The sequence below is a fragment of the Balaenoptera physalus genome (genome assembly GCF_965194825.1).
Source record: "Balaenoptera physalus genome assembly, chromosome: 13".
Classification (NCBI taxonomy): Eukaryota; Metazoa; Chordata; class Mammalia; order Artiodactyla; family Balaenopteridae; genus Balaenoptera; species Balaenoptera physalus.
In genome coordinates this window covers 105,344,625-105,368,730 of record NC_138892.1, presented here as the reverse complement: position 1 = coordinate 105,368,730, position 24,106 = coordinate 105,344,625, and the positions used below count along the sequence as shown (strand labels likewise).

Below are 24,106 nucleotides of genomic sequence, written 5' to 3'. Positions count from 1 at the left end.
TTCTTTTCGGTATATACCCAGAAGTGGAATTCCTGGATTATATGGTAATTCTATATATATATATTTTTAGGAACCCCTATGTTGTTTTCTACAGTGGCTGCATAATTTTATATTGCCACCAGCAGTTTCTCCACATCCTCACCAACACTTATTTTCTGTTTTTTGGTTTTTGTTTTTTATAATAATCATCCCAGTGATTGTCAGGTGGTTTCTTATTGTGATTTTAATTTGCATTTCCCTAATGACTAGTGATGTTGAGCATCTTTTCATGTGCTTATTGGCCATTTATGTGTCTTCTTGGGAGAAATGTTCAAGTCCTTTACCCATTTTTTTAAAAAATTTATTTTTATTTATTTATTTATTTTTGGCTGCACTGGGTCTTCGTTGCTGTGCGCGGGCTCTCTCTAGTTGCGGCGAGTGGGGGCCACTCTTCGTTGCGGTGCGCAGGCTTCTCATTGTGGTGGCTTCTCTTGTTGCAGAGCACGGGCTTCAGTCGTTGTGGCGCGCAGGCTCAGTAGTTGTGGTTTGCGGGCTCTAGAGCACAGGCTCAGTAGTTGTGGCACTCAGGCTTAGTTGCTCCACGGCATGTGGGATCTTCCCGGACTAGGGCTCGAACCCGTGTGCTCTGCATTGGCAGGCGGATTCTTAACCACTGTGCCACCAGGGAAGTCCCCTTTACCCATTTTTGAATTGGGTTTGTTTTTGTTGCTGTTGAGTTATAAATTCTGGATATTAATCATTTATCAGATATATGATTTGCAAAAGAGAATAAATTAGGGAAGGGAACAGCAGGAAGGGAAAACAAGGGATGGATCTAGGTGAGAATATGAAGAAAGAATTGTCAAAATTTGGATTAAATAGCCATGTTTTAAGTCAGAACAGCTTGGAATTTTTAAGCAAGGAAGTTAAAATTATATTTGGTTCCGAGGTTTCTGGCCCTTTTTGACAGATTCTCCGTTTCTGCCAGGTATCTCAGGGAGTTTGAACTTTGATGAGGAGGAGACTGATGGGGAGGAAGGAGAAGGGAAAAAACTAAGATCTCATTCGTCCTATTCAGAGGCAGAGAGACCCAGTTCTGCATCCAGCCAGAAGCCAACCACAGTATGTAGTTCTGAAACTTCTTCCTCTGAGCTAATTTCACTGCTTCCTAAACATATCTCCGGTATTTAAATGCTATTACTGGATGAGGGCTGCTTCAAAGATTTAAGCTGGAATTTACACTTAAAGTCCACGACTCCCTAATTTCTTGTGTCTTGAACCAGCTTCTGTGAAGCTGTATCCCATTTTCATACTTCGCTGCTTCATTACTCCCAATATTTGTATGCTTATTTAACTTCTCAGAGTTTTTCCCTACCTTGTCAGAAGACTGAAGACATACAGGTAAATCAGTAAGTTATTTTCTCCTTTCAGTGTTTCTTAAAGAGAATATGAGGTTTCCTGACCCAGCCTCCTAGTGCTCACGTGTGGCTGTTCTTTCAGGATGCAGGAGCTTCTGGAACTGCAGCCCAGCACACTGACAGCCAGCTGGGAGAAATAGAGAATTTAGAGGGCTTCGCATACAGTCCTGCCCCTCGAGGTGTCACAGTGAAGTGTCGGATAACTCGGGATAAAAAAGGAATGGATCGGGGGCTTTTCCCCACCTACTACATGCACTTGGAAAAGGACGAAAATCGCAAGGTATGAGAAGTGGGTCTTTTTTTCTTTTTTTTGGCTGTGTCAGGGTCTTAGTTGTGGCATGTGGGCTCCAGAGCGTGTGGGCTCAGCAGTTGAGGCACTGGGCTTAGTTGCCCCGAGGCATGTGGCATCTTAGTTCCCCGACCAGGGATCGAACCTGCGTCCCCTGCATTGGAAGGGGGATTCTCAACCACTGGACCACCAGGGAGGTCCTGAGAAGGGGTTCTTAAGACAGATCTTGAGACGGAGGGAAGAGTGCTGTTGGCTGGGTCGTTGATGGTCTTACGATGGGGGGTGGGGATGGGGGAGCACCGGTATTCGACAGGAACTAGGTTGTACTTACTAGTTCCCAAGTGCTGTGTTCTCACTGTCTTCAAAGAGGTCATAGTCTAATAGTCAAAACCTACCCACCCCGCAAAGAGAAAGTTTTATCCAGAAGGTAAGAAGATGGCAGAGAATATTTGAATGTAATTATTTTTACGTCCATCCGTTTTGTGGGGTGGGGGGGTTTCCAGTGTGCTGTTTGATTTTGATTTTGATTATGACAGTGTGGAAGAAAGAAGGGTTTTAGGGAATAGGAGGAATTGGAAAAACAGAAAACATGCAAGTGGAATGTCTTGGTTTTCATCCTAGAAATTCTAAGTTACTTTATACATAAATTTGAGGCAGTTAATACTTGCTAATGAACAATGTATTTTGTGATACCAGGTCTAAGTGGATGATTTTAAGAGCCTAGAAGTGAGATGATGATAATAGATATTAATGTTGTTATAACCACTATCTACTGAGTGTTTACAGTTACCAGGTGTGTGCTAAATGCTTTATGTATATTATTACCTAGAACCCTTATGACAACGCTGTAAGATAGGATTTCTTATCCCAGCTTAGGGAATGCCCCAAATCACACTAAGAAGTGGCAGAGCCAGATTCAAACCTGTATCTGTTTGATTCCAAAGTGCCCCCCCCCTCCCCTTAGTTGCTGCCCTCTCCTGCTTCCTTATTACTGTCCAAGTCCAGGAGTGTTTGGGAAGGATGCATAAATACGACAGTATTCGTATCACTGAAGTCACAGGGGTTTAGAACAACAACATACAAAATGCAGCGAGAAGCATCAGGAAAGCCGTTGCAGGGAGAATGGGAAGCACAGTGTCCACGGTCCTGCCTCTTCCAAAGGTGGAAAGACTCTTACTCATGAAATGGGATGAAGCTTTTTTAAAAAGTCACTGGAGGCTTTAGGGATAAAGTTGTAAATAATGATATGGAGAATCAAGCTAGTGAATTTAGAAAAGTTGTGCAGTAGGGAAACCCTGATAGTGAATTCTGAGAGGCATTATGAGGGTTAGAAAAAGTGATAAGGACCCAGAGATTGGTCTTCTCCCAGAAAACCCCAAATGGCAGGTACACTGGCTACGATAGGGCATGGAGGCCCCTCAGGGGCCCGAGGCCACAGAGCTCGCGGGGTCAGGGCCGGGGGCAAGGATCGGCTACCCCTCCCCCAGCTGGGCCGCCTGGTCAGGGCTCTGGAGGAGACCCGTCTCTTCTGCTCATCCATCCGGGAATCCGAGATGCCTGACTCTTCCCTGGGAGCGTCCCTCCTTCAAGGATGAGGTTTTGACAGTGATGCCTGAGCACAACCCGTTCTGCCCTGCGGCCCAGGGTCTAGGCGTTTGTTGCTCTTGGGGGTTGCAGTGGACAGATGCTGGTCTGGGTGTTCAGTGCTTCGAGGAGGTCGCCACTGCCGTCGTGAGGCCATCGTTCTGGCCAGGTTCTCCGTGGTCCTCATGTGGTGAGGCTACTGGGGGGACGGGACCGGCCAGCCCCAGGTCATCCCTGCAGGCTGACCGGCCACTGTGGCTCCAGGCCGGTGCCTCTCATCCTGCCCCGGGACACTGGCGTCATGCCAGCCGCTGTGCCCGAGAAGCTGGTGCTGGCCGGCCTGGACGATGCTGCACCTTGGCCAGGGGTTGCACCGCTGCCCTGGACAGCTTTGCCAAGGCCACCTCTGATGCTGTCTCCAAGACCTAGGCTGCCTCACCCCCGAGCTCTGGAGACAGACCATGTTCACTGATGGTCCCTGTCAGGGGTTCACTGAGCGTCCTGTAATGACCCACACCAAGTCCCCACGCGGGAGACCCAGGCTCCAGCTGTGGGCACCACATCGTTTTTCTGCAAGAAAAGTTACAGTGCATTAAACGTGTTTAAAAAAAAAAAAAGACCCAGAGATGGACTGCTTGGTACATGATAGGCAGTTGCTAAATATTTGCTAACTAAATAGGTAGGACAAACATGGCAGTTCTCTTGAGTGCAGTTTTTACTGAAAAATTTGTTTCCTTTTCTAGATATTTCTTCTTGCAGGTAGAAAGCGGAAAAAGAGCAAAACATCCAACTACCTTATCTCCACTGATCCAACAGATTTATCTCGTGAAGGGGAAAGTTATATTGGCAAACTCAGGTGAGAGCAGCCTTATATCCTGTCCTGCTCTTCTGATAGTTTGATTCCTGTAGTTTCAGAACAATCCATGTCGGTTTTACAATGAGCTGGTCGATGTCATCTAAAAAAATAAAGTTCATAGAAAGTCTAAGGCCCTTCCTTGTTTTAAGGCTAGATCTTTGAGAAAGTGATGATGACCCCTTGACCTTTGGAGAGTGGGCCGAGAGGCTGTCCCATACCTCTCCTAGCTTGTGTTTGTATGGGAGAAAAATACAGATCATTGTGGTGGCTTTTTCTCTTGATTCTAGGTCCAACCTCATGGGGACCAAGTTTACAGTTTATGACCATGGTGTCAGCCCGGCCAAGGCCCAGGGTCTGGTAGAAAAGGCCTGCATGCGGCAGGAGCTGGCCGCCGTCTGCTACGTGAGTGCCGCCTCTCGTTTCCTCAGCCTCCTGGCGTCCCGGCCCTGGGCTTGCAGTCCGCCCCCCACCCCCAAGCTTGTTTCTGTATACTCAAGTTATTTATGAATTGCCAAGTTTAGCTGTATTTACTGTTTCAGCCGGCCCTCACTCATCTCCTCTTCTCTCTTCCCAATGCCGCCGTGTTAACGCAGGCCTTCGTTACCCCTTACCCGTTGGCTCGCGGGTACCGTAAATTGGAAGCCGGTCTCTGCTTTTCGCCCTCTCGACCTGGTTCATCCTGCACAGCCGCTGCTGAGCGGTCCAGCTGCAGCGGACGCTGCCCTTCTCCTGCTCCACATCCTCTCAGGCTGCCGCTTGAGTCCAGAATCAAGCCTGGACATGGCACCTTTCCCTCCCGGCTCCCCGGCTGGCACGCTCCCTGTGCGTTCCCGGCATTCTAGCTGCTCCTCTCGTGCCTGTGCCCCACCTGAGAGCCTGCCCTTCCCCTCCTTGCCTCTGCCCCTCCACCAGGGTCAGCAGAGGGGTCTCTCCCGACACTAGATGTGCTTGCTGCTCCCCTCGGTTCCCCGCGCTTCCTCTACTGCCCCAGACTGCTGCTTCAGCACCATCCTTCTCTACCAGTTCGTAAAGTCCCATTCACTGCTGTTTCCACGTGAACACGGACCTGGCGCATAGTGGGCATGCGAAGTTGTGGAGTCAAAGAAGCAAGAAGGAATTAACCCGACTCAGTTGTTGCTTTGATCCCAAAGTCTCAACCTTCCATCAGTTGGAATTAATCTCATCACTTGATTCCCATGAGATTTTATCTAAGTGACTGAGAATCATTTGACTTAACACTTTATAATGTATAGATGTTTTCTCTTAGCTTCAGAATCAATTAAATATTTTAACTATGCATGACTTTGTGTGTGTGTATGTATATGAATACACATATATCCATGTATTTAATGTACTTATTTTATTCATATATAATCTGCCTGGTTTGACAGGCATTTGATTTTTTTTACCTCCAAATACAGGTCCTATTTAATTTAAACTGTAATTCTCACTCTATATCATATAGTGCCGTGTCCTCATTGGGAAATAGATATTTATTGAAGATGACAAAATTGGACAGTTTGCTCATAATTGTCTGAAATTTCACTTAAAGCTAAAGAGTAAGAGTAGGGTTTCAAGCCTATAGAGTGTTTTAAATTCAGATGTTCAAATTAGGTTTAAAAAGAGGAAACAGTCTTATTTTCCTGGTCTTGATTCTCCGGCTCTCTTTGTTTAACTACAGTAAAGTAATAGAATAGTGTTTAGTGCTCTCCACATTGTCCCCGTTTTACATGCCCAGGAGGGCCTTGCATTAAGAATGAGGTCTTGTGTGCTTCCCTGATGGCGGAGTGGTTAAGAATCCGTCTGCCAATGCAGGGGACACAGGTTCGAGCCCTGGTCCGGGAAGATCCCACGTGCTGCGGAGCAACTAAGCCCGTGCTCTAGAGCCCGCAAGCCACAACTACTGAGCCTGCACTCTAGAGCCTGCGAGCCACAACTGAGCCCACGTGCCACAACTACTGAAGCCCGTGTGCCTACAGCCCGTGCTCCACAACAAGAGAAGCCACCGCAACGAGAAGCCCGCACACTGCAACAAAGAGTAGCCCCTGCTCACCACAACTAGAGAAAGCCGCGCGCAGCAATGAAGACACAACACAGCCATAAATAGATAGATAGATAGCAACGAAGACCCAACGCAGCCATAAATAGATAGATAGATAGATACAGCCATAAATAGATAGGTAGGTAGGTAGGTAGGTAGAAAGAAAATGCATGGTATTAAAAAAAAAAAAAAGAATGAGGCCTCGTCTTCATTTCTGTTTCAAGTTCCTGTTTATTTCCCTCTCTTCCAGGAAACAAATGTACTCGGATTTAAAGGCCCAAGGAAAATGTCTGTGATCATCCCAGGGATGAATATGAATCATGAACGAATCCCATTTCAGCCACGAAATGTAAGTAGGAGCTTATTTCATCAACAAAGGACTCTAGCGACAGGACTGCGATACAGGCAAGGTGAATAGAAAACAGTGTTGATTCCTCCCGAACCCAGCCTGGAGAGCGGCCCCCTCTTGCTCAGGAGAGCCAGCCCTCCAGACCCTCGGGGTAGGTGCCGTTGCTAACATGGCTCATTGGCAGCCACTAGGTCTGCGAAGAGAAACGCTAAGTTATTCTATAAGAATCCGACAAAGCCGGCTTAGTTTTGGCTCTGTTTCTGTTTTACTTTCTGAAACGGAGGAAACAGGCCCCTGCTCTGCCTCCCACCTCACAGCCTTGAGGGCGAGCGGTTTGCGGTGGTCCTCAGCACACACTTCTCTCCTACAGGACCGCGAGAGCCTGCTTTCCAAGTGGCAGAACAGAGCCATGGAGAACCTGATCGAGCTGCACAACAAGTCGCCCGTCTGGAACGACGACACCCAGTCCTACGTCCTGAACTTCCACGGCCGGGTCACTCAGGCCTCTGTGAAGAACTTCCAGATAGTCCACGAAAATGACCGTAAGTCCCAGGAAGAGAGGTGTTCTGACAGGATGCGGAAATGAGCATTGCCCTTCACTGGTGGGAAGTTCTACTCAGGAGAGCATGATTTAAGAAAGAAAGGACCTCCTCGGAAGGCCAGAGCTACAGTCTTGCAGTCAGCCGTCTGAGCCGCTGAGCTGAGGCGGGCAGGAGCGTGTGAGGGGTCTCTTGTGGCAACTGGAGGAGTCCTGGGGGGGGCTGCTCGGGGCGCAGAGGCTGAGGCCCTTCCTCAGGAAAAGTTCTTGCCCTTCCGGCCCCCCCGGAGCTTGCGCTGCGCCCCCCCTCCCCCTTGCCCTTCCGGCCCCCCGGAGCTTGCGCTGCCCGCCCCTTGCCCTTCCGGCCCCCCCGAGCTTACGCTGCCCGCCCCTTGCCCTTCCCGCCCCCCGGAGCTTGCGCTGCCCCCCTCTTGCCCTTCCGGCCCCCCGGAGCTTGCGCTGCCCGCCCCTTGCCCTTCCGGCCCCCCGGAGCTTGCGCTGCCCGCCCCTTGCCCTTCCGGCCCCCCCGAGCTTACGCTGCCCGCTCCTTGCCCTTCCCGCCCCCCGGAGCTTGCGCTGCCCGCCCCTTGCCCTTCCGGCCCCCCGGAGCTTGCGCTGCCCGCCCCTTGCCCTTCCGGCCCCCCCGAGCTTACGCTGCCCGCCCCTTGCCCTTCCGGCCCCCCAGAGCTTGCGCTGCCCCCCTCTTGCCCTTCCGGCCCCCCCTGGAGCTTGCGCTGCCCGCCCCTTGCCCTTCCGGCCCCCCCGGAGCTTGCGCTGCCCGCCCCTTGCCCTTCCGGCCCCCCCCGGAGCTTGCGCTGCCCGCCCCTTGCCCTTCCGGCCCCCCGGAGCTTGCGCTGCCCGCCCCTTGCCTTTCCGGCCCCCCCGAGCTTGCGCTGCCCCCCCTTGCCCTTCTCTGCTGGTCCGGGCAGGGAGCCGAGTGGAGTCGCAGTAGAGCCTTGGTCGTGCTCGGCAGGCACTCTTGGTCAGGCCTCCTTCCATCTTTCTGAGGGTTTCCCTTTTAGAGACCTATTTGGAGGATGTCTTCCTTACCTCCTGACATCCTGATCTCTCTCTGCCTCTAGCGGACTACATAGTCATGCAGTTTGGACGCGTGGCCGACGACGTGTTCACCCTGGACTACAGCTACCCGCTGTGCGCGCTCCAGGCCTTCGCCATTGGGCTCTCCAGCTTCGACAGCAAGCTGGCCTGCGAATGATAGCCGGGCAGGCACTGTGCTTTCTCTCTGCAGAGCTTTCTGGAGCACGTAGCCGCCGCCCTTGCGCTTGCCCAGGACACGGAGAGTGACAGGCCCCCCTTTTGGAATGGTCCCTGAAAGTATGTATGTAGATGTGCACACGTGTGTGTACACGTATATGTACACACACACCCCTTCTCGGGGTCTCACAGCCCTGGTCAGGGGTCACAGCTTGACTCGGGTGAGAGACTGTCCAGAGCTCGCGGTGACTGTGACGTCACCGCCCAGCGGTCAGAGTCCTGTTCTTGGAAACTTGCAGCCAGAAGCAGCTTCTCATACTCCAGTACTTGGGTCTCTTTTTTTGCAGAACTTTTCAGAGAGGGACATTCCCTGAATTACCTTTAGTCTCCAGGTCTGCAGAGTTTTTCTGTAAGTGGGCGGCGGGCCGGTCCCGGCTGCAGGGTGTCTCTGCCTGCTGTGGGCTTGGCCATCTTCCAGAACGGCCGTGTCGTGAGAGCACCTGAGTGGGGACGGTGCCTCCAGGAAGTGCAGGCCTGCAGGTCGGATCTGAAGCAGCACCCGGCCTCATCCGCTGTGACGTAGCCTTGTCTTTGCTTTGGCCACGGTGGTTTCCAGAGTGTCATTTACCGTTGGTGACCATTCCTCACCCACGGGGGGCCGGCCCTGGGAGAAGCGCTCCTCTCTGCCGTCTCTGTGGGGGAGCGTGGTGCCACCGTCCCTCAGCTCGGGAGGCACCGTGTCACGGTCCCCCTTCCCTTAGGGCCGGCCGGCTGGCTGCAGTCTCGGAGTGGCTCTGGCCCAGTTTGCGATCAGTGATGCGAGCAATTTACGTACTTGTCTTAATCGCAGGGTAGGCTGGAAGCATAACCTCTAGAGGTGGCCTTGTCTGCTTACGACTGAGAGGGATTTGACAGAGGCCTTCACCATCTTCAGCCCAGGAGTGCGTCCCCGCTGGGTTACTGTGGAGCCGTTAGTGCAGACTCACCTGTAGCCCGCGTGGGAGGGGAGAGAACAGTGTGTGTGGAACCTGCCGTTGTCACTGCCCAGAGGGGCGAGGACAGGGCCTGGCTGGCAGAGCTTGGGCCTCTTCTTGGCTTAAGTGTCGTCAGCCCCTGAGGCCTGGTTCATCCTTGGCGGAGCACGTCCTGTCACTTTTCCTCACAGCTCGTAAGAGTTGTGCTAAGTCGTTCAGACTGTTAGCCTCTCCCAACAAGTCACATGACTGCTGCTAGTTCCCGGCCTCCGCGTGCGTCCAGGGACACCGTGAGCTCTGCGTTGGCGTCGGTCACCTTCCAGGCCTCGTGCGCCAAGCTGTCTGCCCGCCTGGGGCCAGGCATCGGCGGCTTTCGCTTCGTCCCGTCCCTTCTGTGGACTTCCTTTCTGTCCCTGCTCCACATCAAGTAGCAGCGGGAAGGGAAGAGACCCCGGGGATGAGCAGACCCGCGGCTCACCCCACGGGTAAGTCCCACCCGCTCTGCCCTGACACGGCTGCTTCCCCTCAAGTGCCTCACTCCTCAGGTGCCCGCCAGGCCCGCGGGACCACCGACCTGACACTGAAAATGGAAGGCTGTTCGCTCGTCTCCTGTTGGAGAATATGAAGTGTCTGGGGAAGGGGGGCCGGGGAGACTGGATCTGACCCTGCTTCCTCCTGCCCGCTCTGGTGCAGACACATACCCCAGCTTCACGTCCTTCCTGCTTGAGTGTGCAGGTGATCGGTTTTACATGAATCATATTTATACCTTTTGTATGCTACAGAAATAAAAAAGGATTTATATAAAAACGTGAGTGTTGCCATTCTTCTTTCAGACTCCTGTCCCTCGCATGCCTCCTACCATCATGTTCTGTCACAGTAATTCCATCGCTTGGCAACAGTTCTTTGAAGCCAAGTGGGTATCACCGAAGTTTTCATCCAGGTAGAGCAGGGTCTGCAGACTCAGGGATCTGCGTCCTGGAGACTGTAGACTCACCGTGTGTGCGACGCTGAGAGTGTCCTGGGCAGGTGACGGAGCTGAGGCTGAGCAGGGGTGCCAGAGGGCAGCCGCCTGCACCGGTCAGCCTCCTGCACCGGTCAGCCTCCTGGGTCAGCTGCATTGGTGTTGCTTCCTGATTCAGCCGCAGAGCAAATTAAATACCTGGTAGTGACAGGGACCCCACGTCTTACCTCTAAGTGTTCACATTTAAAGCTTCCTTATACGGACAAGTTGAGAAAAGTGTGTTCACAGGTCTTGCTGAGGCCTTCCTGCTCTCAGTGTCACGGGGATGGATGAGTGGCGTGGAAGGAGGCGAGAAGAGCCCAAAGAGCAGGACGAGAGCCGGAGTCGGTCTGATTTCTGTGGCTTGGCTTCTCTTCCACGTGATTCTTTATGGCCAAACAGGTCATTTGCAACACAGTTTTATGCACTTTTCAGTGGCCAGGAATATCGATGGTTGTTGATACGAAAGACACCAGCAAGTGGTGTTTCAATGTCTAAACAGGACGGCAAAAAGCTCTTTTTGATTAGAAGGTTAGTAGGTGAGAAAAAGGAATGAATGAGAATCAATTCCCTTCCTTTCTGTTTCTTTCTCTTTTTTGGCTTGTGGGATGTTAATTCCCCAGTCAGGGATGGAACCCATGCCCCCTGCATTGGGAGTGCGGAGCCCTAACCACTGGACCGCCAGGGAATTCCCAATTCCCTTCCTTTAGACAGCAGCACGGGTGCAGAAATAAAGTGACGGTTCAACTCAGAGTCCCTGGGTTCTGGCCCTTTTCCTGCCAGTGATTTGCCAACGTGCGCCCTCTGGAGATGGAGAGGTTTTGAGTTACCTGATCTCCTGTTCCTGAGTGATAAAGAGTGCTGGCAGCCACCCGGAATACCCGAGTGTGTTTTGGATCGAGGTCTCTGCTTCTCTCCTGGACAGCTACGTGCTGTTTGTAGCTGGAGAGGCCTGGGGAGGAGCCCCTGGAGGCTGGAGCTAAGGGCCTAGAGAGGGGAGACTGGAATGGCGGGAGCGCGCCCCGGGGGAGGGCGTGGCCGCGCTGTGGAAGTCTCCCCTCCCAACAGCTGGCTGCATCTTGCTGCACAGAGAAAACTTGGGGGCGTTGCGAGCTGCCCCCCTCCGCAGAGTGTCTCCTGCCCGTGTGCTCGCGCCACGTGTGCCGCGCCTCCAGCCCCTGGTCCTCCTAAACTTCCCCACGTAGAGCCCCCGCCGGGGGCTCGCCCAGGACTGGTTAGATTCTGCCCCGCCCCTCACACATTTCTTGGCCAGGTGCATGTGGGCTAGTTTTGCCCCCTCTCCCCGCTTCGGTCTCCTAGCTATTGTAGTCAGTGTACTCGTCACAGGTCCTACCTACTCTTCCCTCTCCAAAAACCGGGGGTGCGGGCATGGGGATGCCGCGGTCAGTGCGGTTTTCAGGCAAGCTCTCCCGAAACCGCGGGCCGCTCCCTGGCACCACCTACTGACCCAGGGGGCACATTACAAGTGCATTAACACATGCGCGCAGGTTCTGAAACCCAGATGAGGCGACTTCACAGTGGACCCTGTTGTCATGACTCTCTTGAAGGTCTGGGAACAGTAGCATTTGTGGAGTGTAGAAAGTGGAGGAATTCCAGGCAGAACGCGTGGGCTCTGGCCCCAAATGCCTAGGCATTTGGTGTAGGAGAGGGGCAAATATCAATATTATCATTTTTATTAATGTTTTAAAATGGGATAATGCATTTCGGTTGACTTTTTTAGCCATGCAGTTACGCAAAATGGTTTATAAATGCTCTTAAAGCAATTTAAGGTGGTTTTCCAGGGACTCTGGTGAGAGGAAAGAAAAACAGCATGGCTTTACTGGGTAACTAAACATACCCTGCGTTCTGGTCTCAGGCCTGAGCCTACCCCACCTTCCTTACTTTGTACCCATCTCTCCTTTCCTACTTGAAGGGACAGCCTAGGCAAAACAAACAAACAAAGCAAAACAACAAGAAAAGTAGCCCTGATGTTAATGGAAGTTTCTGAAATATTTCAAATATGAAAGGGGCCTCCGTGATTTTCTCCGGCTCTGCCAGGTCATTTGGTCCATCAGGCCCAAGCTCCTTTGCACAGGGCAAGGCTGAGGCCCAGGAGGCTGGGTGCAATAAGAGTGTGCCACGTAGAGGGTAGAGCTGGTGGGCCAGGGTGGCAGTGGGACTTTTCCTGGTCTGTTCCAACCTTTTATTACACATTTTGGTATAATATAGTGCTTCTCAAGCCTCCGGGTTTTAACATCTGGTTAAGCACTATCTACCCAGATTCCGTCCCTTGAGATTTTCAAGGCCTCCAAGAATAATCAGTAGTTCTCTCTCTCTTCCGTAGTCTGGGGGCAGGAAGGTCAGGAAGGAAGGATGGTCTGAGACGAAAGGAGGGTGACAGGCAGAGTGGGGCTGGCACTTAGATCAAGATTTTAAGAGTGGGTTTAAATGCAATTTTTAGGGTACTGACGCATGCTCAGGACAGACTCCATCAGGGTAAGATACAAGGATGTCCCTAAAAATATGTCCTGATTTTGCCTTTGGTCAGTCTCCTGTGATTCTGTATCAGAGAGAGAGAGAGATAGAAATTTTAAATAGTAATAATTTCATATTATTTAAAACACTTTTTAAGATTATACAGTTAAAGCCTCCTCCCATATCTGTCCCCTTCTTGTTTCCCTTGCCCTGTACTCTTATAGTTGACCACTTTTAGTTTCCAGTGTATCTTTCCAGTATTTCTTTATGCAAAAATAAAAATGTATTTGTAATTTCCCACTCTTTGTGCACAAAAGGTAGCATACTATATACTTGGTTCAGTCGCTTGCTTCTTTTTTTTTTCCTTTGGCCGTGCCATGTGGCACGTGGGATCTTGGTTCCCCGACCAGGGATGAAGCCCCCACCCCTGCAGTGGAAGCACGAGTCTTAACCACTGGACCGCCAGGGAATGCCCACACTTTTATTCTTGGTGTCTCCACAGTCCTCAGTTCTGCCCTTCGCTCCGCAAGTGTTATCTACCTGCCCGCCAAGCATCTCCTTTTGGATGGTCGACAGCTGTGCTCTCCAACACCATCGCCACTAGTCACATGGAACTATTAAAGTTCATTAAAATTCAGTCAACTAGCTGCATTTCAAGGGCTCAGTAGCCATATGTGGCTCGTGCCTACCATACTGGACAGCACGGATAAAGAACACTTCATCATTCCAGAATGTTCTGTCGGAGAACGTGGGTCCACAGAAATCTCAACTTCGGGTTCCGAAAAGGTAACCCTCTTCTCACCAGGTGTCATTCCCTGGGGAAGTTGTGTTTGTCCAACTTCCCCATTAGAATGTCAGTAGCTTGGGGGCAGGGCTGTGACGTTTCTGTTCATCCCTAGCGCCTACCTGGCACGGTGCCAAGGACATCACACATGCTCAGTCAACGTGGAATGGAAACATGATAGGAGGCTGAGGCCCAGACTCTAAGGGTCCCCAAGGTCATAATTAGTATCGGCCGAGCTGTTGTTTGAACCTGGATTAGTTTATTTCCCCAGTAAGGACATAATATGTGACTTTTGTTAACTTTCATTTTCAAAATTTTGTATCAGAGTCACTGAAAATGAAACTTTTAACAATTAGACTGGAGGAAGCCTTTCCCCCCTTTTGATTTTTTCCAGGAAGCTCCTGGATATCCAGATCCTAAAGACCCCCTGGGACCCTCAGAGAAATTCTGAGAACTGTACAGAGAAGCCTTCACCCTCTGGGCTCCAGAAACCAAGAGTTTTGTGTCAATCTGGAAATACACTGAATTAGTTTGCTCGGGCTGCCATAACAAAGTACCACAGACTGGGTGGCTTGAACAGAAATTTATTTCTCACAGTTCTGGAGGCTAGAAGTCCAAGATCAAAGTGTAGGCAGGTTTGGTTTCTCCTGAGGCCTCTCTCCGTGGCCTACAGATGGCCATCCTCTCCCTGTGTCCTCTGTGAGAAGTCTGTGTCCTAATCTCTTTTATAAGGAGGATTAGGATGGGCCCTAATCCAGGCAGATTGGATTTTTAATTTAATCATTTTAACTTAATCACCTCTGTAAAGACATCTCCAGATCCAGTCACATTCTGAGGCACTGGGGATTAGGACTTCAACATAAGGAACTGGGGGGTGGGGTGAGGAGGACAAGTCAGCCCCTAGCACACACTGCCCCCTAGATGCTAGACCTGGAGTCTATTCTTGTCCACATTTCTCTTGGATGAAGAGATAACAGAATTAATATGATGCTTTTCAAGTCACAGACCGCTTTTATTCTATAGATGAAATGAAAGACTCCAGCTTTGATAAAGGTCGGTCTGTTTTGTCCTTCAAAACACAAGATGCAGTTCAGGTGGTATGGAGTGAAGAGTCTTCTTAAGGAAAAAAAAGCAAATAGAGGGAATTCCGTGGCGGTCCAGTGCTTAGGACTGCGCTTTCACTGCCGAGGGCGTGGGTTCAATCCCTGGTCAGCAAGCCGTGTGGCACAGCCGGAAAAAGAAAGAAAGAAGGAAAGAAAGAAAGAAATACAGCGTGCATGGGTTGAAAAGAATAGGACCTGCAGTTACAGTGACCATACCCCCAGCACCGAGTCAGCCGCATCCTACTTTTGAAGCCCAGGAAGAGGGGGCATGCTTTGGGGATATTTCAAAAGCAATATATTTCCTTTTACCTAAAGCCTAGGAAATAATCCTTCCTGGATTCTGCCCTTGTTAACTTCTTATTAGGCTATTAAATCCAGTTGTGGGTGTTGGGTTTTTTTTTTAAGATGTGGAAAAATTAGGGCAGGGTTAGATATATAGTTCCAGTCACATCCCACCCCTTACCCCCCCAATTATAAAAGAAGTACAAGTTTGTTAAAGAAAATAGAGAACAAAAAATGAGAAAGAGGAGCTTCCCTGGTGGTGCAGTGGTTAAGAATCTGCCTGCCAATGCAGGGGACATGGGTTTGAGTCCTGGTCTGGGAAGATCCCACATGCTGCGGAGCAACTAAGCCCGTGCGCCACAACTACTGAGTCTGCGCTCTAGAGCCCGTGAGCCACAACTACTGAGCCCGCGTGCCACAACTACTGAAGCCCGCGCGCCTAGAGCCTTGCTCCACAACGAGAAGCTACCGCAATGAGAAGCCTGCGCACCGCAACGAAGAGTAGCCCCCTCTCGCAGCAACTAGAGAAAGCCTGTGTGCAGCAACGAAGACCCAACGCAGCCAAAAATAAATTAATTAAATTAAAAATTGATTTTTAAAAAATGAGAAAGAAGGTCCCTTAATCTTCAACCTGTCAGAGATACTCACTGTAAGATACTTTTCCATTTATTTTTCAAAAGCAGGACACAGCATTGTAAATCAGCTATACTCTAATATAAGATAAAAATTAAAAAAAAAACAAACAGGATTGGGACTTCCCTGGCCGTCCCGTGGTTAGAACTCTGTGCTTCCACTGCAGGGGGCATGGGTTCGGTCCCTGGTGGGGGAACTAAGATCCCGCATGCCGCACGGTGTGGCCTAAATAAATAAATAAATAAAACAGGACCATCCTGTACACACTGTTTTTAAAATCCGCTTTTCCACTTATTATGTCATGCACACTTCTCTGGTTTATTTTTTAAAATCTTATTAATCACTCTAAAGAATTCTATCACATGGATGTGGCTGAATTTGTTTAATAGGGTATCATATGGATAATTTAACTATAACCATGTAGGTTGAAAACAATTTATTAAAGGAATGGAAATAATACCAAACGACACATGATAAAAGTAATTAATATGATTTTTGACTTTGATTTTGGAGAATAAACAACACAAATAGCCACCACGCATCCAACCCAGCTCTGACCACACCTGTGCCGTCTTCTTTCCGCACAACTGTTGTGAAGCTCGACCAGGATCCATTTGTGGGTCCGGGTAAGGTGGCTGGGATCACGAGGAGGTGAGGTGAGGTGAGGTGTGGATTTTATGGTGTAATTTGAGGGGAGCCATGTGCATCTCTCTAGCTCTATCCAGACATGAAATATTTCCACCAAGAGATTCATTCCTGAAGGTCAACAAATGAGTCCTGCCTCTTGAGAAATGTAAATACCCCTGAAAGGGCAGGCATGCGTGTAAAATCACAGTCTGTCTTTCACCTTTGGGACTTCTAAGAACTTTCCTTTATCCAGAATGACCACAACAGCTTGGGAACGGGAGATTCCTGAAGGCACAGAGCTCTCTAGAAGCCTGTGGGAGGCTGAGGTTCTGATCCTTTATGGTCTTGGTTAGGGTCTGGAGGGAATTAGCCAGTCTGATCTCCAAATACCCTCTCAGCAGTGTGTGCTGAGTGGGCCGCCCGAAGGCTGCTTTCCTGTCTCCAAGGGACTCCGTCCTACCTTCCTCCCACCCCTCTGAGTCCAGCTGGACTGACCTTCCAATCCAACATAGTCCTCTCTTTGTTTGAGTTCTTATCTTTGTTAATGGTACCACCAATCGTTCAGCTGTCAAAGTTCAGTGATTTTTGTCTCCTCTCTCACCTCACAGCCAACTTAGTCACCATTTCTGTTGATTTTGCTTCTGGACTATTTCCTGGACCCCTTCCCTCATCCTCAGCCTCAGGACCACTACCCTGACTCTCCAATCCAGCCCTAACACCTGCAGTCTAGTCGAGGGGGGTCTTTCTGATGGAGGTGCCGATTATGTCACACTTGTGTCTCAAGGGCCCGTTGGATGCCCCCTCTTCAGCACGGGATACAGTGATCTTCACAACTGGCACCGCTGTTGTAATCCATCCTCTCCACCTCCTGTTCTCCAGCCACACCAGCTTACTAGACTTTTCCTAAACTCCCCTCGTGTACAGGCTACCAGCCTTAGTGAGTCTTCCAGACTCAATTCAGCGAACTCTCATTTATCCTTCAAGAGCTAGAGCACGTCGCCTCTGCAACTTGGATTTCACTGTGCATTCCCTTGGGTTCCCCTATGGTGCTCAAAGCTCACGGACACAACAAATGGTTGTTACACTAAGTAGCCAGTGCTTACCGTTTGTGCTTGTCATTCGGTGCCTGCACACTGTCCTGCGCTGCAGACTTTTCATGTGGACGAGGTGTGACCAAGCCCTGGCGTGAAGCATCATTTAACAAGCAGACCAGAATTTATATCCAAATGAGACCTGCTTCCTTCAAAGTCTTCACCTTAAGAGATTGGATACTTTGTCCAGTGATACTGTGATCACTCAAAACAGCTTTGGAACACCTCTCTTGGAAACAACTTCGGCATTTATAGCACTTTCAAGATCCTCTGTGGTAGTAGGTTTCTGTTTTTTTTGGTTTTTTTTTGGTTTTAACTTAACATTTATTATGCATTTATCTATCCCAGGCACCAAGCTGGAGCTGGGTGAAAGATAAGATAAATTGGACATTTACTGTGTCTCCAAGGAAGTTTCTGTTTGGTAAGGGAGATAAGATCTGGACCCCAGGACAATACAGGGTGAAGAGATAAGGCTGAGGTTGGATCTGATTTTTGGAAAAGGGCAGAAGTCCTTTGGTTTCAACTTCCCAACAAGGTGGATGACAGAGGTATGTGATTACACCCTGCATTAAGCCAATGTGTTCTGAAGACTTCCAAACAGAAGCCCAGTGATACAGCCCAAATGCGATACAGTGACCTCCACAACTGGCACCGCTGTTGTAATCCATCACGAGACTAAACCCACCTGGCGTGTTTAAGACCCAGACTCCCCACTTTCTGGCGATGCTCCTCCACAGACCGAGTCTTCCCAGCTAAATGGCAAGCTCTGAGAGGGCAGATGCTGAGGCCTTATCCTTCACTATTTTCACAGTGTCCGGTGGGCGCATAACAGATGCGGGATTAGGGTTAGACGCGTCTCCTGCCGCGCCACACGCCCGTCACTTCGGGCATCCTCTCCCCACGTGCGCCGCTCTCCGCGGTGACAGCGTCGCAGGTCAGCGCTGGGCGGAAGGGAACGCCTGAAAGGAACGTGCGGGGAGGGCACGCGTGTGCGCGCGGAGCTCCTGCGTCCTGGGCCCGGGAGCGGGGTCCCCGGTGGGCACCGCAGGGAAGGGAGCAGCTGCCCGCGCGCCGGACGTCCGCCCTCGCCCGTCCTTTCGGGGCCGGCGCGGAGGGAGAGGCGTGCTGGCGGCCGGGCGCGAGGCCAGAGGCCGGCCCGCGGGTCAGGGGGAAGGGTTCCGGCCTCGGCCGAGAGCGGGGGGCTGGCCAGGACCGGCGGGAAGCCGGGCCAGGGGAGGAGGAAGAGAGTCTGGGCCGAGATCAAAGGGGAAGCACGTGTGCGGGGCGGCGGCCGAAGCCGGAGCAGGACGCCGAGGTCGCAGCCTACAGTCCCCGCGGCCGCCCCCCGCCGGCGCCGCCCGCCCCGCGCCCGCGGCCCCTCCCCGCGTCCCAGTCTCCTCCCCGAGGGCTCGGGGCCGGGCCGCCACTCCCTCCAGCTCCCGCCCTCGGCCGCGCGCATCTCATTCCAGCCCTCATTCCTCACATTCCAGGCTTCCTCCTTTCAAACCCCAGGCCGGGGGCGGGGAGGGCCCGCAGCTCCCGGCTCCGCCGTGCGGCCGCGTCCCCCAGGTGAGTGGCCCCGCCGCCGCGCCCCTCTGCCGCTCCCCGGGCGCTCTCTTCTTCCGGCCTTGGACCTGCGCTCCGGGCCCGCCGTCCCCCCCTCTCCCGTCTCCCCTCTCCCACTTCCCTCCCTTCCGCCCTCCTGCGCGCGCTCGGTTCCCCCGGCTCCCTTCCTCTCCCGTTGACTCACCCCGCCAGGAATAGGGATCGCCCGTGCTTTCCCGTCAGTCCCCTTCTGGGAAAACTCCTCCCTCCGCGAGCCCCGCTCCGCCCCGCTCCGCGCACCGGCTACAGCGCGCCGGACCCCGCGCACCGACTACCGCGCACCGAGTACCGCGCGCCGGGCGCGGCGAGCTGGGCTCGGGACGGCGCGGGGTCGGCTCCGTCCCGCGACCCGCCTTCTTCCCCGCCCAGCGGATCTGCCCCGGGTCCGGAGCCCGGGTCTCCGCTCGCTGACCCCGCGTCGTCCCTGCAGCGCCCTCGCCGGCCTCCCGGGACCTCAGCGGAGCCGCGGCTGGAAGAGCGGCGCCGCGGCGGACTCCGCGGGACTGGCCCGGCGCGCCCGCCCACCTCCCCGCACCCTGGGACCGGTAAGGCGGCGGCGCGGGAGGAGCTCTCACCCAGGACCGGACTGGGTGGCGAGTCGGGCACGTGGAGGCGCGCGGACCGCAGGGCCGTGGTGGGCGAGAGGGCCGGGGTAGGTGGGGGGGAGAGGGGAGCGCGCGGAGCCGAAAGGACCGGAGGCGGAGCCGAGGACGCCGGCGGCAGGAGAGACCTGGCACCCTCGCCTCTTTTCTGCTGGGCGCCTCTCGGGCTCGGAAGGAGAGCCCTGGAGGTGGGTGCCCTGGCGGTTTGCAGTGCCGAGGCTTTGCGAGAGCGGAGGGGACCTCCGCAAAAGGTCCCCGCTCCCCAGGGCTTGAGAAGCCTGGTGCGTTCTACGCTGGGGACCAGCGAGTCTGGGGAGCAGAGCTCCCAGACCCCGAAGCGGATATTTCCCCGGCGGATGGGCCGACCCGGGACTCGCTCCTCCGTGCACTCGTGTGTCAGGTGGTTCGGGCCAGACCCGGAGGATAAGTGATGAGTTCACGTGGCGTCTGGCTGTCCTGCCTCCTTAGCTTCGAGTGTATGTGAGGGTGACACCGGCTCACAGATGACTCACCTGGCTTCCAGGAGGCGGATTTGTTTGTGTCGAACGGGAGCGCGTTTCCACTCGCTAAGAGTGCCGTTTTTCTGAGAGCTGAGTGTCTCTGAGGACTTGCGAGATGCCGCGTCTCTCAGTGTGCGTTTTCCCCGCGAGGATGTTGTTCTTGGGCGGGACTGTCCTTGCTCCCTGCCGAAGCGGGGGCAGGAGACAGTGTCCCTGGTGGTGTGTGTACGGGAGTAGTTGGCTGTGGGAGTGTGCGGCCCCCAGGCTCCACTCGCCCTGGACCCGCGGAGCTGGAAGGAAGCTGTCCACACCTGCCTCTTCCAGACAGCTGTCTTTCTAGGGAGGTCGGTTATGTTCTGCCTGGGCAGAAAGTTAAGGGAAGTTGAGATTCTTGTCTTTCCGTGACAGTATTGAGATTTGGGGATGTTTGTGGGGTTGGACCCCCGAGAAAGAGACCGTTTTGAATCTTGAGATTTGTGTAAACAGTGCTTTTATTTTCCTTATTTATTTTTAACTTTTAAAAAATTTTATGCAATTTTTAGAGGCAACTTTCCATTTCCAGTTACAACAAAATATGGGCTATATTCCCTGTGTTGTACAACACATCCTTGTAGCCTATGGTACACTCAATAGTTTGTACCTCCCCTCCCCCACCCCTAAATTGCGCCGCCCCCTCCCCACTGGTAACCACCAGTTTGCTCATATCTATATCTGTGAGTCCTCTTCTTTTTTGTTATATTCACAAGTTTTGTTGTTTAAATTCCACATGTAAGTGATATCACACAGTATTTGTCTAGACAGTGCTTTTAAATTTGGCCCCAAGAACAAGGAGGAATCGAACTACTTTCTCCTGGTCCAGCTCTCCTTAGAGCTGCCGGGGCAGTCAAATGGAAGAATCCTCCTCCTTGAAGACTTGCTAGACCAGGAGGCACTGTCCTGAGCATTGCAAAGATGCTTTGGTGCCAGCCTGGGAGGGAAGGCCGCCTCTGATTTGCCGGTTGACCTGTGGGGAGAACCTTGTGGGTATCTCTGTTTCCCCATCTCTTCCTTTCTGCTTTGCTTTCTGTTTTCTCTCCATTGGGGTTTCACCATGTGAAACATTTTAGAGGAGGGAGCTGGGTAGGGCGAGAGCCACAATGCCCAGGAGATTGGCCGCAGTGTGAGATTGACAGCACGTGGTGGGGATGGGTGGGGGGAACGCAGGCCGACCCCTTATCGAGTTCTTTCTTCATTCTCACAGCCAGATGCTGTGGGCATAATGTTTATGGCTTCTTGAAAGGAAGGGACCAGACACTGCCAGGGGGTGGGGACTCGCCGCCCCTCCTCCACGCACCCTGAGGACACAGGTGTGCTGCTGGGGGCCACCTCCCCCCTCACCGGCTCAGGCCGGGTGTGGGTGGGGCTTCGAGGGCGTCTGGTCTAAAGATGGAGTAGAGCGGGTTCAGGTTTGGGGTCACATGTACCAGGGTATAAATCCTGACACTTACTCGCTACCTTTAAGTCTTCAGGCTCGGTTTCCTGATGAGTAATATGGGAGGAGTTCATTAGTATCTATCGGAAGAGTTGGTGTGAAAATTCAGTGTTTGCAGAGCACCTCGCACCGTGCCAGGCACAGCCAGAGGCGCAGCAACCAGTGTTTCCTAAGCCTGTTTCAGCATAGAACCCCTTTTTTCCTGGGAACTTCTCTGAACACCCTTTGCTAAACCCTGCCCTGCCATTCATGTTTCTTTAGCCAGATGGCTTGAGCGTTTGCTGTACGCCGGGCCCTACAGGCTTCTTCCCTCAGACTTAGGAACCAGGGTCGCTAGTGGCCCAGGTGGAGGTGGGGGCCCGGCTTTGTCACCGCAGAGCACAGGGTCTCCCACTCCTATGTTCTAATTACCGTTTTGCCTTGACCCCAGGGTGAACTTGCTGAACATTAGTGAACTCTAATGTCAGCACCTAACTCGCTCATTTTAAAGATGAGGAGCGGCCGCTACAGAGAACAGTATGGAGCTTCCTTAAAAAACTAAAAATATATGGTCCAGCAATCCCATTCCTGGCATATATCCAGAGAAAACTGTAATTCGAAATGATACATGTACCCCAGTGCTCATAGCAGCACTATTTACAATAGCCAAGACACGGAAGCAACTTAAATGTCCATTGACAGATGAATGGATAAAGAAGATGTGGTGTATATATATATACAGTGGAATACTACTCAGCCATAAAAAAGGATGAAATAATGCCATTTGCAGCAACATGGATGGACCTGGAGATTATCATGCTAAGTGAAGTTAAGTCAGGCAGAGAAAGACAAATACCATATGATATCACTTATATGTGGAATCTAAAAAATGGTACAAAAGAACTTATTTACAAAACAGGAATAGACTCACAGACATAGAAAACAAACTTACGCTTACCAAAGGGGAAGGGAGTGGGGGAGGGATAAATTCGGAGTTTGGGATTAGCAGATATACACTGCTATATATAAAATAGATAAACAGCAGGACCTACTGTATAGCACAGGGAACTATATTCAGTATCTTGTAGTAACCTATAATGGAAGAGAATCTAAAAAAGAATATATATACACACACACACACAAAATAACTGAATCACTTTGCTGTACACCTGAAACTAATACAATGTTGTAAATGTCAACTATAGTTCAGTAAAAATTTTAAAAATAATAAAAATAAAGATGGGAAACTGAAGCCCTGGTGGGACAGTAGCTTGCTTAAGGTCGCACAGCTGGTGAGTGGCACAGCTGGGACTGGAGTCCACCCTGGTCCATTCTGGCCCATTCTGTCTCCTGCGCCGTCTCCTGCTCTGTGGGTCCCAATGCCCAGACTCCTGGCCACCTTCGTCTAACAGGCGTGGAGGCTGGCGCACTGTGCCTGGGGATGTCTCCCATCTTGTGGCTCAAAGTCGTTGGGGCAGAAATACTCCCCTCCTTCCAGCAGAAAGTGCAGAACCCTGGAATCTGAGAATGACCTCTGGAAGGGGCGGGGCCCTCAAGGGGTCTTTAAAATGCACTCTCCTTTCTCCTCAAGGGTCTGCTGGTGGAGAAGGGTCCCCCTGTGTTTCCAGGTCCCCTGGGATGCAGTGCCACAGCCTCCATGTGCTTCCAGCCCGGTCTTGCACTGGTGACTGTCACAGAGCCATCCCTATCTGAGGCTCCTGTCCCTCTTCCCAGCGGCAGTGGAGGACGTGGTCGCCCTGTGCCTTCCTGCAGCCGATGTCAGGCCCTGGTTGCCTGCCTTCCTTTGCCCCCTGTGACCCTTTGCTGGCAGGAGTTGGGACCACAGCTCCCTTTAAGGCTCTGAAACTGTAGCTGAACAGCTGCTGTCCGGGGGGGCCCCCCCTTCCCCTAGGGTGTGACCAGTTCAGGGGCCCAGGTGGAGGTGGGGCAGGGCTGTGTAGCCAGGCACAGTCTCCAGCTCCTAGGCTCTCATTCCAGCTTTGCCTTGACCGCTTCTGAAATGACAGTTCTTCGCACGCTTTTGGTTTTTCCATGTAGATACTAGGGATATGGGCTTGGAGCCCTCAGCTGGAGCGACTGGCCCTTTGGGAGCATTTCCACCAGAATCCCAGCCCCCAAGGGCCTTGCCCAACATCCTCCGGCCTTCAATACATCAGGAAGATGGGCCTGTCTCCCTGCAGTGTGGACTGCTGAGGGTGGGCGGGCCCCCATGGGTGGGGACTCAGCTTCCTTTGACCCAAACTTCACACGAACAATAGACTTCAGAGGAGTCACCAGGGGCAGGAAATGGGAGCTGTGCTGAGGCTGGGTGACCCTCGTGGGGGAGGGGATGCATATCCGGCCTGAAGGAAAGGCAGGGTGTTGGGGGCAGTGCAAAGGGCACTGGGGAGGGGCCGGTGACACACAGGGTGGGCCTCTCCTCTGCAGGGGCCCTGTTGACTCAGAGAAACCTGAGCTGCTGAAGCCCATCCTCTGGCTGAACCCTCTGCTTTGTCTTCTCAGCCGAGGTGTCCCAGTGTCTGCTGGCCTGGCCCACCCCTGCCAGAACTGCGCTCCGTTCCCTCAAGCCCCCGAGATGTTTGCGTGAATCGTCCCGGCCAGGATAAAAGACCCGTCTTGTTCCTCCCCGGCTGATGGCCATCTTGGCGTTGAGCCTTGAGTAATAATAGTTGACTGGGCCGTGGGCAGAG

The 24,106-nt window shown here is 52.3% G+C and overlaps 2 protein-coding genes across 5 annotated transcripts in view; both read left to right on the top strand.

The window, feature by feature from the left end:
* Positions 1-10,050, top strand: part of TULP3 (TUB like protein 3) — a 45,775-nt gene extending 35,725 nt beyond the window's left edge. For 3 of the 4 annotated variants that reach the window (XM_082421113.1, XM_082421114.1, XM_082421115.1), the window contains 7 exons: positions 968-1,101; positions 1,480-1,677; positions 4,014-4,126; positions 4,414-4,528; positions 6,418-6,516; positions 6,887-7,058; positions 8,137-10,050. In XM_082421113.1, the coding sequence (XP_082277239.1) occupies positions 968-1,101; positions 1,480-1,677; positions 4,014-4,126; positions 4,414-4,528; positions 6,418-6,516; positions 6,887-7,058; positions 8,137-8,270 (965 nt within the window). In that variant the 3' untranslated portion in view covers positions 8,271-10,050. Of the gene's footprint in view, positions 1-967; positions 1,102-1,479; positions 1,678-4,013; positions 4,127-4,413; positions 4,529-4,719; positions 5,424-6,417; positions 6,517-6,886; positions 7,059-8,136 lie in introns of those variants that run through there. The other variant, XM_082421116.1, reaches the window with a different exon arrangement.
* A 7,727-nt stretch (positions 10,051-17,777) lies between these two features.
* Positions 17,778-24,106, top strand: part of TEAD4 (TEA domain transcription factor 4) — a gene marked incomplete at its 5' end in the record, with an annotated part of 75,630 nt that continues 69,301 nt past the window's right edge. Inside the window, 4 exons of the mRNA XM_082419279.1 lie at positions 17,778-17,786; positions 18,089-18,273; positions 18,729-18,807; positions 19,274-19,388. Coding sequence (XP_082275405.1) covers positions 17,778-17,786; positions 18,089-18,273; positions 18,729-18,807; positions 19,274-19,388 — 388 coding nt within the window. The remainder of the gene's footprint in view (positions 17,787-18,088; positions 18,274-18,728; positions 18,808-19,273; positions 19,389-24,106) is intronic.